At 47.6% G+C, this 15,008-nt stretch overlaps 1 protein-coding gene across 1 annotated transcript; it reads right to left on the reverse strand.

The window, feature by feature from the left end:
* Positions 1-755: 755 nt before the first annotated feature.
* On the reverse strand, positions 756-13,470 carry nup133 (nucleoporin 133). The gene is made up of 26 exons (XM_058381203.1): positions 13,183-13,470; positions 11,165-11,283; positions 10,972-11,075; positions 10,454-10,558; positions 10,182-10,313; positions 9,815-9,985; positions 9,503-9,658; positions 9,120-9,190; positions 8,432-8,579; positions 8,028-8,178; positions 7,780-7,937; positions 7,128-7,219; positions 6,845-7,008; positions 6,265-6,359; positions 5,924-6,148; positions 5,622-5,744; positions 4,860-4,959; positions 4,363-4,614; positions 4,085-4,218; positions 2,761-2,919; positions 2,404-2,539; positions 2,127-2,245; positions 1,771-1,851; positions 1,588-1,661; positions 1,111-1,199; positions 756-1,009 (listed from the first exon to the last, which is right to left on the reverse strand). The coding sequence occupies exons 1-26, from the start codon at positions 13,305-13,307 to the stop codon at positions 873-875; spliced, it is 3,420 nt and encodes a 1,139-aa protein (XP_058237186.1). The 5' UTR covers positions 13,308-13,470; the 3' UTR covers positions 756-872.
* Positions 13,471-15,008: the final 1,538 nt, after the last annotated feature.

Raw genomic sequence — 15,008 nt, forward strand, 5'->3', positions numbered from 1 at the left:
TCCCCGTGTGACTGACCTCCCCGTGTACAGCCCCATATAGGGTGAGGGCAGTCGCTCCGCAGAGCTCTGCTCATCATACAGGCGCCGGATTTAAACCCTCCTGCACTATTTATAGGGAAGGACAGAGACACTGGGGTGTGTGTGTGTGTGTGAAGACATCTGCTGTCCTTTACCTACTGAGAAGAGATCAGCTGCTGCCGCAAACACACGTGTAGGGGGATGAGTAAGCACAAGGGAGTGTTAAGTATTAGGTTTCTGTTTTGCACCAGCAGGAGGGGAGAGAAATATAGACTTCCATTTTCATTTAGATCTTTACATTACAGAGATCTCCAGCTACACTCTCACACACACTCCCTCACTCTCACACACTCCCTCACTCTCACACACACACTCCCTCACTCACACTCCCTTACTCTCACACACACACTCCCTCACTCTCACTCACACTCCCTTACTCTCACACTCATACACTCACACACACTCCCTCACTCTCACACACACTCCCTCACTCTCACACACACACTCCCTTACTCTCACACACACTCCCTTACTCTCACACACACACTCCCTTACTCTCACACTCATACACTCACACACACTCCCTCACTCACACACACACACTCCCTCACTCTCACACACTCACTCCCTCACTCACACACACACACGCACACACAAACACACCCACACACACAGAGTACTGATATCCACCTTGCAGGCTTTGAGGTGTATTATGACTCAGAGAGAACACACCTGCGTGATACACAAATACATCATTTATTCAAAAAACCCTCACATGGAGAGAACATCATCAGAAGTGTTAAGTAGAGGAGAGTAGAAAAGTGTAGAGGAGAGAAGAGGTCAGGAACTTCAGGTCACATCTGTGACTGGACGAAGTGCTCATAGTTCGCTCTCAGTAAGAACTCGAAGAAGGGTTTCGATTTCAGAGCGAACAACTCGTCCACCTGCAGCAGCTCCTTCACATCGGGCAGATACTCCTGCAGAGAAACACCTGGAACCACACACACACACACACACACACACACTTAACTTCACAGCATTTTTATTAGATCTCCGTTATGTCTGTAGAGTGGACGGAAACCTGGACGCTACCTTCATGAATGAGTTTCTGGAGAATTTTAACAAAGATGCTGTCTTTAGCTGCTTCCAGAGGATCATCACTGCCATCTGAGTCTGACCAACTGTCACACACACACACACACCAAGAAACATCATCATTCATCCAGGCACACCAATACACATCAATACTAACCCCCAATGATCAATACACATCAATACTGATCAACTCTAATCAATCACACTCACAGCTTGGGGGGGGGGGACAAATGGAGAAAGGAAAGAGAGACAGTGCAACAGACAGAGAAATGGAGAGAGAGAGAGACAGAAAAGGAGAGAGAGAGAGAGAGAGAGAGAGAGAGAGAGAGTGAGACAGACAGATAGAGAAATGGAGAGACAGACAGACAGAGAGAGAGAGAGAGACAGACAGAGAAATGGAGAGAGACAGACAGACAGAGAAACAAAGGGAGAGAGTGAGAGACCATGAGACAAACAGAGAGAGACGGGTCTTACTTCTCTTTCCAGTCTTTCTTCAAGGCTTTGCTGAGAATCGCACACTTCAGAGCCGTAATATCCACAGCGTCTTCCTACAGACACGAGAAAATAGTTTACACCTTTAGACCTACAGTTTTAGGTGTGTGTGTCTCTCTCTCTCTCTCTCTCTCTCTCTCACACACACACACTTAAACATGTTACCTTGTCGATGTACTCCAGCAGGTCGAGGGCTTTCTTGAAGTCGTACTCATTGGCTCCACGATTCTCATCACATATATACAGCTACACACACACACACACACACACACACACACACACACAGGTTTAAATACACAGAATATATTATCAAGCAAATCACTAACATACTAACGCCTTCAGCGTTTAGGCCACGCCCCCTTGCAGAGTCTGGTGCTGATGTAGACTGTGTATTTAAAATCACTAAGCTGACTGAGGTGACAAGTCTGTGTGTGTGTGTGTGTGTGTGTGTGTGTGTGTGTAAGTGTGAGTGAATGAGTGTGTGAGTGTGTGTGTAAGTGCGAGTGAGTGTGTGTGTTTACATTAATAAGGTTATGAGCACTCAATAGAGGCATGGTGTCTGGTTTCTGCTGCTTGTCCTCCAGCAGCTGTTTGGGAAGAGTCTCCTGATGGAGGAGGAAGCGCTCTTGCTCCACAATATCTACAAACACACACACACACACCAGAATGAGAGTCGTATCAACAAAAGAAGTTAAACTGAGTGTGCAACCATGATGAACCTGTAGATGAGGGTGCACAAAATTTTGCATGTATTTCTTGCTATAATGAAGAGGATGTGACGGCGTGTGAGCGACTGACCGTTGACCTGCTTGCGCTGCAGCGGTTCAGGCATGTCCGAGGCCAGAGCCGCGAGTTTGCTCAGCGCTAGCAGAGTTTTCTTCTTGCTGAAGTAGCGTGTCTCAGTGTTAGCCTGGCTGTACAGAGTGTTGTGGGCCTGCAGTGAGGGGACACACACACACACACACACACACACAGAGGCTTAAATTTTAACAGTTGAGCCATTGCTGTAGAAACAGTAAGGTATTAGAACGAGTGTCAATGTAAACCTCTGAGTCGAATCAGAAAATGAATCAATATCTTCTGACCAATCAGGATTCAGAATTCAGTAACGTCAGTGCACAGCATAACCTGTGTGTGTGTGTGTGTGTGTCGTACACTCTGGAAGTCCTGCACGTGGATATGGTGCAGCCAGCTCAGGTGTTCGTGGGCCTGCAGGAAGCTGGCGAGTTGCTGGTGCTGAGCGATGGGCTGAGACAGCAGCTTCCCTCTCTTCCCCTTCTCCATGTACCAGCGGAACAGGAAGTCCGCAAAGTTCTACAGGAAACGCACACAGGACACAAATCTTATACCTTTACAGACATGTGCGCTTATCAAAAGGGAAAGCTTCGTCACAAGGTATATTTAGCTTTATCAAAAGGTACAGGAACATGTGAGTACTCTAGAACCTGACTCTAGAACCCTGTTTTGTTCAGTTCTGCAAGCAAGCGTTCCTTCTCTACAATAAAATTTAATCTAAATCAATCTAATCTGATACAGGTGATAAGGTATGGCATGGTGTGTGTGTGTTTGAGAGAGAGAGAGAGACAGGATGAGATGAAGATAAAAAAGTGTGATGGAGTGAGAGCGTGTGAATGTGTGAGACAGAGTCGGGTAGAGCGTGACACTGTGATGGGGCATGGGGATATAACATGGAGCAAGAAGGTGTGACACTGTGTGAGGAGGCAGAGGGTGTGACAGGGCATGGCGGGGGTGTAACATGGGGTGAGGGTGTGACAGGGCATGGCGGGGGTGTAACATGGGGCGGGGGTGTGGCAGAGCATGGCGGGGTGTAACATGGGGTGGGGGTGTGACAGGGCATGGCGGGGGTGTGGCAGAGCATGGCGGGGTGTAACATGGGGTGAGGGTGTGACAGGGCATGGCGGGGGTGTAACATGGGGTGAGGGTGTGACAGGGCATGGCGGGGGTGTAACATGGGGTGAGGGTGTGACAGGGCATGGCGGGGTGTAACATGGGGTGAGGGTGTGACAGGGCAGGGGGGGGGTGTAACAGGGGGTGGGGGTGTGACAGGGCATGGCGGGGGTGTAACAGGGGGTGGGGGTGTGACAGGGCATGGCAGGGTGTAACATGGGGTGAGGGTGTGATAGGGCATGGCGGGGGTGTAACATGGGGTGGGGGTGTGACAGGGCATGGCGGGGGTGTAACATGGGGTGGGGGTGTGACAGGGCATGGCAGGGTGTAACATGGGGTGAGGGTGTGACAGGGCATGGCGGGGTGTAACATGGGGTGGGGGTGTGACAGGGCATGGCGGGGGTGTGGCAGAGCATGGCGGGGTGTAACATGGGGTGGGGGTGTGGCAGAGCATGGCGGGGTGTAACATGGGGTGGGGGTGTGACAGGGCATGGCGGGGTGTAACATGGGGTGAGGGTGTGACAGGGCATGGTGGGGGTGTGGCAGGGTGTGTGTGCAGTGTCCATGTTACCTGGTCAGCAAATTTAGTCATATAGTGCTGCAGGCGTGTCTGGTTATCTGTCTGCTCACACATCTGCACCAGGATGTCGAAATCACAGTACTTTTCAGCCAGAGCCGCTACCCACTGATACTGACCCAGCTCCACTGAAACACACACACACAGTGAATCAGAGATCACCAAAGTCACACATCTGGAATAAGCAGCTTTTTATATATTCTAAAGTTTTATTATGTGTGAATTTACTTTGTGACCAAATAGAAAGATAATAAATTAGAAACAAAACTGACGTAGCGGTGTGAGCAGCTCAGAGCGGCGCTGTGTGTACTCCATCTCCAGGGCGTTGTAGCGCTCCTGTTGCCCGGGGCGACGCAGTGAGGTGAGCTGAGCCACGTAGCTGCCGAGTAGCGAGTCCAGCAGCGCCACCAGCTGCTCGCTAAGAGCGTTACGGAGTCCCGAGTCAGCGTGAGGATACACACTGCGCAGGATCACGTCATGCTGCCGGGCGATCACTGAACGAACTCCGCCCACTCCACCTGAGGCTGCAGCACAGAGAAAGAGAGATAGAGGCAGAGAGAGAGGCAGAGAGAGAGGCAGAGACAGAGAGAGAGAGACAGACAGACAGAGAGACACAAGATATGGTCCACATGATATTTCAATTAGAGCAATTACAGCATGTTTGTTACTATGGTTACACACCACTTTTAATTAAAGGCAACAAACATTTCTAGATAAATATTTTCCTAGCCTGGAAAATTCCGTATAAGTACGAGTCTATGTTTCGTACCTGTCCATGGGATGTACTCCGGCTCTGGAGCTGTGTTTTCTGCCGCTCTGTAAAGAGACGCTTTAGTCTCTCTGTACTGCGCTGCTGCTTGGAGCATGTCCTGAGGAAAACACACACACACACACACACACACGCACACACTTAATATCAGCTCACCATAAGCCTACCTCTCTATATAATCTCTATTATAATCTATTATTACCTCTATTATACAATTAGTCTGGATTCCCACGAGTTCTTTAGCAAAACAGAAAAAAAATAATCTAAAGGAAGATATGCAGATATGATAAGAACGTGTGTGTGTGTATTCAGAGAACACGTGAACACTGTGAAGGTCGATATCCTATCAAGGCAAATCACACTCAAAGTTTTTTTTAAATCATTATACTGTATACTATTATTAAATATTTTGTTATTTAACCCAAAGGGTGCACTAACGTTCTCACTCGACTCCATATCCAAACACAACAAACCTGTTGGAGGAGTTAAAAAGGTCACAAATCGCATATTATTCTACTCCACACTAAAACCTCCAAGAAGGAGGAGGAGGAGGAGAAGTGCACTTCAAGAACCTGGATGATTCAATTATTCCCCTGTGGACACTTCATTAACTCGACACTCACGGCTTTGATTCCATAATGGGGAATCAAAAGGGGGCGGGGCTACCAGGCGCCGACACTGAGTAAGGAAACATTTTCAAGATGGCCGACGACTCTCCGGCGAATGAGAACTGTCTTACAAACGTCCTTCAAATGAGCTCACCTTGATGATGATGTTGACGTTGAGCACGACTTCAGCCCACTTCACCGAGGTGACGGAATTCTCCTTCAGACACTTCTCCTCCTCGTCCAGCAGAGACTCGAAGATCAAGGAGATCCGAGACACCTGAAAACGTGCACACACACACACACACACACACACGAACACACACACACACACACGAACACTTGCATGGATATCAACCCACTTTACTAAATAAAAAAGATTTCAGATACAAGCAAATAAAAATGACAAACCTGTGGCAAAAGACACATGCCGTATAAGTGTGTGTGTGTGTGTGTTACCTCTCTGAAGAAGACGTCAGCAGGCGTGAGGCTGGAGGGCACACTGGCACCAGTTTTCCTCAGCGTGGCGACGATGGCGGAGTTCACCAGCTCTGGCTGCTTGCTGTGGTGGTTCTTCAGCGTGACGGCGGCCGTCAGCTTCTCCGCGTGTTCACATAGCAACAGCCGCGTCGCCATGGGAGACGAGCGCACTGTCGTGGAGGTGAGCCGGTCCAGGAGCCCGGTCTGAGAGAAGGACGGGGAGAAGATTACTTATACCTCCAGTGGCAGATCCGGCTGATTTACTCATCAGTGATCATTCGCACCTCTCACACTCGGATCTCACCGACAGTCTGACTGACCTGCAGCAGGAAGTCCATGAAGCAGTGGTGAGCTTTCATTTTGTCCTCCAGCTGGTGCAGCAGAATCAGCGAGGTCAGAGTGAAGCCAGCGTTCTCTGGAAAGAGGGGAAGGGGAGCAGTCATGTGATATTCACAACATTAGATGTGTAAAATGTCCTGACAGCTCAGTCATACACAGAACACTGCAGTTCAGGTCATGCTAAGTGCCTTAGTGTGAATCATTTATTGCCACATCCAAGGAAAATGTTAACGTTCCTGCTTTTTTCCATTTTACATAAAGACTAAATCTTAAGCTAGATTTCATCATAGTATCCAGTTGCTCAGCAACAGTGTTCCTTGGCTTTATCCACTTGACCCACTCCTGTAGTTTCACTTCCAAAACATGAAGGTGTAGCTTCCATAATTCAAAGGTAATGTGAACCTTTAACATACACGACACCTTCATGTCAGTTGCTAGCCATCGTAGCGGTCAGTGCCATCTCGTGATGAGTGTAATGTGAGTAAACGCTCTGTAACGATTGTCTAATGACTAACAGTGAGAACACAAACTCCTCCCAACATCTCGCTCTCTGTCCCTCACCATCAGGCACTGACTCGGCCCAGCGAGGGTCAGACGCGGGATAATCGTCCACCAGGTCCAGGTCGATCTGAGTCACCAGTGCGTCCAGCTCCCCTCCGGCCCCACCCTCTCCGTCATCGGGGAAGAGCTCGTCCGTCATCTTCTGGGCCTCCATCACACGGTTACTACGGGCAACGAGAAAACTGCTGATTCAGGGTTTGAGAAACTTTCCCACCGAATGCAACATCAAGGCATACCAAGCTGTGTGTAAATATTGTGTGTGTGTGTGTGTGCACGTGCTCACCGGCAGAACTCCAGGAAGGCTTGTTTCAGCAGCTTTGTTTTGTCCTCTTGTGCTACAGTGTCTGTTTTAGGTGGTGTCTCCAGCGGAGTTCCCTACAGGAAAGGAGAAGCACATTTCAATTATTCTTAAACCCTAATCCTCCAATTCCGGTCTGATTCTAATGTTCTAATACCAGTCTGGTGCAATTCCTACTATTCTGGCATTCTGATCGGATCCTACTCCTACAGCTCTAGTCAAATCTGTTATTTTGGTCTTGTTCTCTTCCTCCAAAAACATCCAATCCTCTGATCCAAGCTGATCCAGGTCTAATACCCAAATTCCAGTCAGAATCCATGTCTAATCCCCAAATTCTAGTCAGAATGGAATCCGATCCTCACCTTCAAATTCTAGTCTGATCCTCATCCTGATATTCTGGGGTGGAATTCAAGTTTAATCCCTATTTTCAAATTCAAGTCAGAATTCTAATCAAGGTGGAATGCAGGTCTAATTTGAGTCGGAAACCTAGCATGATCCTCATCCTCACATTCTGGTTTAATCCTCACTCGTTTGTAATCCTAATCAGATGCTCATCTTCAAATTTCGTTGAGATCCGTGTCTAAACCTTCACCTGAACTCTGATCTTTACAGACGTAATTTAGACGCTAATCCTCACCTCAGGTCCAGGTCCGGCCAGTGAGGTACACAGAGAATCCTCCATGGTCTCGGGCAAGATGGAGGCGCTCTCTCTGGGTACCACGGCAACCAGGCCGTTCATCTGGGAGAAGAAAACAGGCAAGTCGGCACACACGCCTCCACCTCGGACACGGTCACCTAGAGGAACCAAAACCCAGAAAACTCACTAAGGATAATGGAGCGAACAGTGTGTGTGTGTGTGTGATACAGTCCCTGTGAGGGTCATACCAGAGGCGTTAAAGGTGAGCTTCTCTTCCGGTAGCCCGCTGCGTCCTGCACCAGTGGTGCAGGTGTACACCATCTCCTCATTATATAGATACGCTGCAGGACTTTTCACCTGTGGCAACACCAACCTTGTCTTATGGAGCTCCTCCTCACTCTACACAGAGAGAGAGAGGGGGAAAGAGAGAGAGAGAGACAAAGAGAGAGACAGAGAGGCAGAGAGAGAGATAGAAAGACAAAGAGATGGGAGGGGAGTGAGAGAAAGAGGGGGGCAGAAAGAGACAGACAGACAGAAAGACAGAGAGAGAGAGGTTCAGTTATGATGTAACACATACTGTTTACAAGTTTATAGCCCCTAGTTGAGCTCCATGATAGCTGCATGTGAAAACACCATTTGTATCAGAGTGTACCTGAAACGGTGGGTTGTACTTCGTGACCTCTACAGTGAGTTCGTCCGTCACGGGCATCGCGGTGTCTGGGAGGGTGACCAAGCAGAAATACGCCAAACACGGAGTATCAGCAGGATGCCACGCTGCAGCCAGCACCACCAAGCCAGCGCTGAGGAGAGAAAACCAGCTCTGACTCCCAAAATAGATACGGTAGAGTACACACTTTAAACCTTACAAGACAGAAAGAACCCTTTTTAAAATAACAAGAACCCTTAAAGAACCGTTGTTACTAACAGTCCATAGTTTAACTAGATAAATCTATTGGTTCTTTAACTAATTGCTCTAAGCCTATGGAAAGAAGATCTGTCTTGGATCTGTTTCTGATGGAAATCACTCTGTTGGTTCCTCTAAGGATCCCTTAAAAGGTTCCATGTAGACGTCTCATCAGGGTGGAGCTATACTCTGTCACCCGTCACCAGGACATGATCAGGGTGGAGCTATACTCTGTCACCCGTCACCGGGACATGATCAGGGTGGAGCTATACTCTGTCACCCGTCACCGGGACATGATCAGGGTGGAGCTATACTCTGTCACCCGTCACCGGGACATGATCAGGGTGGAGCTATACTCTGTGGCGAGAGGAATTCAGTGGTAAAGCTGACTTATGCTTGACATGACCACACTCTGGGCTGTTAGCCAGTTACTTACTGACTGAGCTGCATGTCCAGATACGCCACATGTACTCCCGCCTTCATCTCAGCATAGTTACTCTCAGAACCCTGAAACACACACACACACATAAATAATGATGCAGATATATACAGTAAAAACACCAGGCTCCTGATACTTGAATAACGGTACGTATCACGATATACAGGTCTGCTAATCAACAGCCAGATAAAAAAATGTTCATGAGGTGTTCTCTGGGTGACTGTGAACTCTGGGTAAATGGTATCCTGGGTTATGTTGTTTGTCGGTTTCACACTCATCGCCTGGGGTTAACAAACACATCAAACACTGATCATCTAAATCATATACGACATTTTCCCAGAAAGACACGTGTGATCACGTGATCGGATCACGTCTCTCACCCAGATGGCGTCTGCGATACTGTCGTAGAGGCTCGGGCAAGCGTTCCAGCTCAGGACCTGAACCTCCGACGTGTCCCCGACCTCCCATTTATTCAACCCACATGTGCTGAGAGTGTAGAGGCAGCTGGTGTCTGGCACCCACAACACACTGTGAACCTGAACACACACACACACATTTCAGTGATAGGTCAGGTCAAGCAGCAAGCAGGGCAGGGTTACTATGGCAACAGGATCTGGTATCATGTATATTATTATTATTATTATTATTATTATTATTATAATAATAATAATCATTATATGTAAGAATCTTACGGTTGTGTCGGCTGGAGGGCTGCGGAGGCCGAACAGACTGGAGACGCGGCGTCCAATCCCAGACAGCATCCCGTGTCCCTGCTGCACCGCCCGCTGATAGAGCCTTCCGGAAGCTTCCATTCCCATCCGCAACATCTGGCCACGGTACGAGGAGACGATGAAGCTGCCTCCCTGAGAACAGAGCACAAAGACAAGGACGGATTCATGGCACACTCCAAGGAGTCGTCAATCAATTTTCTATAACAGCGACTCTGACAGAGGAACAGGTCTATCTTCGATGTGCTCCGCCTTACCCACCGTCGTCATAGTAACAGCTCATTCACAGGGTCTTGTTCGTTTTTCTGTAAGGAAACTTTCTGTGACTCACCCTGACTGCGGTCACGTAGTTACACAGCTGTCCTCCCAGATCAGCGTGGGTCTCTGTGTACGTCCCCTCATGGGCCAGACTGGGCCAGAACCGGGCCAGACCATCCGGAGACACAGCCAACACACACACAGACTGCCAGAGAGAGAGCGAGAGAGAGAGAGAGAGAAAATAAATCCCACTATGGGATGATGCAGGCTGCAGGGTACAGATACAGCAGGGTATAGATTGAGCAGTGTGTTATATGTGAGTAGAATTATTTAAGTGAGCAGAACCTGCACTGATGCTGACTCCAGCAGAGACGAGGAGCTGATGGAGATGAGATCAGCGCTGTAGGCATAATCACTGGGGGATAACTGCAGGTCCTTACACACAGACAGCTACACACACACACACACACACACAGGGAGCAAATCGGTTTCAATACACAGTGAGGTTTGTTTCAGAGAGGCACTGAAATAAAAACTTCTATAATTATTATTACTACTATTATTATCGCCGTTTTTATTTTGTATTATCCCCTTGTTTTACTATATCTTTATCAAATATCAGTTATAATAATCATCATATCTTACTACTATTTTTTAATAAAGTCAAATTTAACCACATTTACTCTTTTTTAATTTTCTTAGTCTGAATTCATGTTATTGTTGGTCATTTTGTTATACAGCATCTTTAACAGCACCACTGTGTCTATGTTATGGCGTAGCTTACACCACTCTTGCCCATGCCAGGCCCTCCCCCAAAAAAAGGAAGCCCCGCCAGTCATTCTAAACATCCGCCTTTGGCGCACCTTGGCTACTGCAGTCTGACAGATCTTCCAAATGATCAGTCTCTCCCCACACACCATCCACGCCCAGCCTGATTCCTCCACCTTCACTGAGATCTGGTCATCCGCTATGGGACCAACACACACACACACACACTCTTAGGGAATCACATCATGGCACGATGAAAGGTGTAACGGACTAGCCGTGCTCTCGTACCTTCTGCCATGGTCAGGGCCTCCATCACTTTGACAGGAAGAGATGAGCCGAAGGTCTGCACGTCGAAATGGTCCGAGTCCACCGTGGCACAGCTCTGCACCCGCGTGGGAGTCGCCCGACTGCAGGACGCCGCACGGGACGATCAGCCATGACGGAATAGAGACACACAGGAACATGGAGAGGACAGGTGGTAAATTTACTAGTAGAATAATATACAGCTTTACACACAACATGAGAAATAATTCAAAACCCTGTGGAAGAAACCATGGGTGATTCTCCTTACAGCTCAGGTCCTGCTTCTGAGGAAGCTGAGAAACCGCGCGAAACAAACATATTACAGAAAAATGGTTTAGCCTACAGAAGAGCCGACTCATTACCTCACTTCTGTAATGGTGTAATTAATGTAGAGCTAGAAAGTGACCTACAGGGCAGCTCTTTGATATAAAGGTCACTGACTGCAGCTGGATGAAGGGTTTATTATATAAATTGGCAGCTTGTGTGTATTAGAATAGATAGACACTGTAGGGTCAGTGTTCTGTAACTAACACCTGTGACCCTTCAGTTCGTCCACATTCAGTTATAAAGGCGTGGTGTTCAGCATGTTGAGTGTGTTTCAGGGGGTTAGTGAAGCTCTCTGGGGGTGTGTGTGTGTGTGTGTGTGTGTGTACCTGGGGGTTAGTGAAGCTCTCCGTGGGGAGAACAGTAGCCCTGGCGGTGTGTGTGTGTGTACCTGGGGGTTAGTGAAGCTCTCCGTGGGGAGAACAGTAGCCCTGGTGGTGTGTGTGTGTGTACCTGGGGGTTAGTGAAGCTCTCCATGGGGAGAACAGTAGCCCTGACGGTGTGTGTGTCCTTTACCTGGGGGTTAGTGAAGCTCTCCGTGGGGAGAACAGTAGCCCTGACGGTGTGTGTGTCCTTTACCTGGGGGTTAGTGAAGCTCTCCGTGGGGAGAACAGTAGCCCTGACGGTGTGTGTGTGTCCTTTACCTGGGGGTTAGTGAAGCTCTCCATGGGGACAACAGTAGCCCTGACGGTGTGTGTGTGTGTGTGTGTGTGTGTACCTGGGGGTTAGTGAAGCTCTCCTTGGGGACAACAGTAGCCCTGACGGTATGTGTGTGTGTCCTTTACCTGGGGGTTAGTGAAGCTCTCCTTGGGGACAACAGTAGCCCTGACGGGGTGTGTGTGTGTGTACCTGGGGGTTAGTGAAGCTCTCCGTGGGGAGAACAGTAGCCCTGACGGTGTGTGTGTGTGTGTGTACCTTGGGGTTAGTGAAGCTCTCCGTGGGGAGAACAGTAGCTCTGACGGTGTGTGTGTGTGTGTGTGTACCTGGGGGTTAGTGAAGCTCTCCGTGGGGAGAACAGTAGCTCTGACGGCGTGTGTGTGTGTGTGTGTACCTGGGGGTTAGTGAAGCTCTCCGTGGGGAGAACAGTAGCCCTGACGGGGTGTGTGTGTGTGTGTGTGTGTGTGTGTGTACCTGGGGGTTAGTGAAGCTCTCCGTGGGGAGAACAGTAGCCCTGACGGGGTGTGTGTGTGTGTGTGTGTGTGTGTGTGTGTGTGTGTGTACCTGGGGGTTAGTGAAGCTCTCCGTGGGGAGAACAGTAGCCCTGACGGGGTGTGTGTGTGTGTGTGTGTGTGTATGTGTGTGTGTACCTGGGGGTTAGTGAAGCTCTCCGTGGGGAGAACAGTAGCCCTGACGGGGTGTGTGTGTGTGTGTATGTGTGTGTGTACCTGGGGGTTAGTGAAGCTCTCCGTGGGGAGAACAGTAGCCCTGACGGGGTGTGTGTGTGTACCTGGGGGTTAGTGAAGCTCTCCGTGGGGAGAACAGTAGCCCTGACGGGGTGTGTGTGTGTACCTGGGGGTTAGTGAAGCTCTCCGTGGGGAGAACAGTAGCCCTGACGGGGTGTGTGTGTGTGTGTGTGTATGTGTGTGTGTACCTGGGGGTTAGTGAAGCTCTCCGTGGGGAGAACAGTAGCCCTGACGGGGTGTGTGTGTGTGTGTGTGTGTGTGTATGTGTGTGTGTACCTGGGGGTTAGTGAAGCTCTCCGTGGGGAGAACAGTAGCCCTGACGGGGTGTTGACACTTTTCCTGCCGCCGGTCCTCGCTGTATGCCGGCGTCCCGAGCCTGAGGCACCGCGGGGAGTAAACATCCTGAGTCACGCGCTTGTTTCTGACCACAAAACCGTAAATCTAAAAACTTCACCGCCTCATGTACGGATTCCTTACTTTTTATTATTTGCACTGCAGCGCGCGCGAGAACCACCGAAAGCACGCGCGCGCGGTTGACGTCACTCGCAGGATAACGGTGGCGCCGAAAATCAACGTCACTCGTTAAGGAGAAGCGGAACTGGAAGCGGAGGATAATATGGTCGGATAAATAAAAAAAGTGTTTTTATTGTGTGCGGTGTGTTTATTACTAAAGTTAAAAATAAATATTACATTGTGTGCTCTCGAGTTAAAACAAGACGTTTTATACGTTCTAGGTTAGTAATAAATAAAAAAATTTGTTTACTAAAAATAAGAATTTTTGTCACAGCCAGTCGCATCAGCAGTGAAAGTTTATCCTTTAACACCTTCACCTTTCCTCTGTTTAGATAAACTCTATACTGCAGATTTCCCCATGTCTATAGAGTGCACTTGTTTTATTAAGACTGAATGTGTTGTGCAGTGCCCCCTACAGGCAGAGTCCTGAAACTACAAACAACCCAGCCAAACACAGCGACTTTATATTTACGCGTGTTTGTTTGTTTGTTGGCCTGCTTACTTGTTTACTTCCTTACCTACATTCTTACTTCTTCACTTCCTTTTCTACCTACCTACCCACTTACTTGCCTACACCCTACCTGGAAGTATAGTTTAGTTCTATGTTTGTCTGGAAGTATAGTTTAGTTCTATGTTTGTCTGGAAGTATAGTTTAGTTCTATGTTTGTCTGGAAGTATAGTTTAGTTCTATGTTTGTCTGGAAGTATAGTTTAGTTCTGTGTTTGTCTGGAAGTATAGTTTAGTTCTGTGTTTGTCTGGAAGTATAGTTTAGTTCTATGTTTGTCTGGAAGTATAGTTTAGTTCTATGTTTGTCTGGAAGTATAGTTTAGTTCTGTGTTTGTCTGGAAGTATAGTTTAGTTCTGTGTTTGTCTGGAAGTATAGTTTAGTTCTATGTTTGTCTGGAAGTATAGTTTAGTTCTGTGTTTGTCTGGAAGTATAGTTTAGTTCTATGTTTGTCTGGAAGTATAGTTTAGTTCTGTGTTTGTCTGGAAGTATAGTTTAGTTCTATGTTTGTCTGGAAGTATAGTTTAGTTCTGTGTTTGTCTGGAAGTATAGTTTAGTTCTATGTTTGTCTGGAAGTATAGTTTAGTTCTATGTTTGTCTGCTTCACCCTGTTCTTTGTTTCTATTCTATGTAGCGCCTCTGATCCAGGAGGAACATTGTTTAGTTTCACCATGCACTGCATCAGTTATATATAGGGTTGAAGTGACAATAAAGCTTCTTTGACTTTGACTACTTACCTACCAGCTTACATACACATTTATTTACTAAACCACCTACCTACTTGTTTACTTATGTACTTTCTTACCTATTTCATTGCTTTCTTACTGTACTTCCTTCCCTACCTATGTACTTACTTAATAAATTATTTAAGTTATTAAAGTTTGAGATGCACATTTTTTGTAACATTTACACCTGCAACTTGATTTATTTTTCTGTAATATTAACACATTTATTCAATTTTAATATAGTGTATCATTAAAATACTCTATATTGCCAAATGTTTAGGGATGCCTGCCTTTACATGCAAATGAATGTAATATGGAGTTGTCCCGCCCCTTTACAGCTATAACAGCTTCAACTCTTC

Source organism: Hemibagrus wyckioides, linkage group LG26, assembly GCF_019097595.1.
Source record: "Hemibagrus wyckioides isolate EC202008001 linkage group LG26, SWU_Hwy_1.0, whole genome shotgun sequence".
Taxonomy (NCBI): domain Eukaryota; kingdom Metazoa; phylum Chordata; class Actinopteri; order Siluriformes; family Bagridae; genus Hemibagrus; species Hemibagrus wyckioides.

Bases quoted from the DNA above. Each gene is read 5' to 3' on its own strand.
- nup133 (XM_058381203.1), bottom strand. From the start codon at position 13,307: ATGTTTACTCCCCGCGGTGCCTCAGGCTCGGGACGCCGGCATACAGCG. The intron at 4,960-5,621 runs GTGAGCTCATTT...TGTTTTCCTCAG, and splicing joins ACGTCAACATCATCATCAAG to GACATGCTCCAAGCAGCAGC. The intron at 1,852-2,126 runs GTAAACACACAC...GTGTGTGTGTAG, and splicing joins GTGCTCATAACCTTATTAAT to CTGTATATATGTGATGAGAA.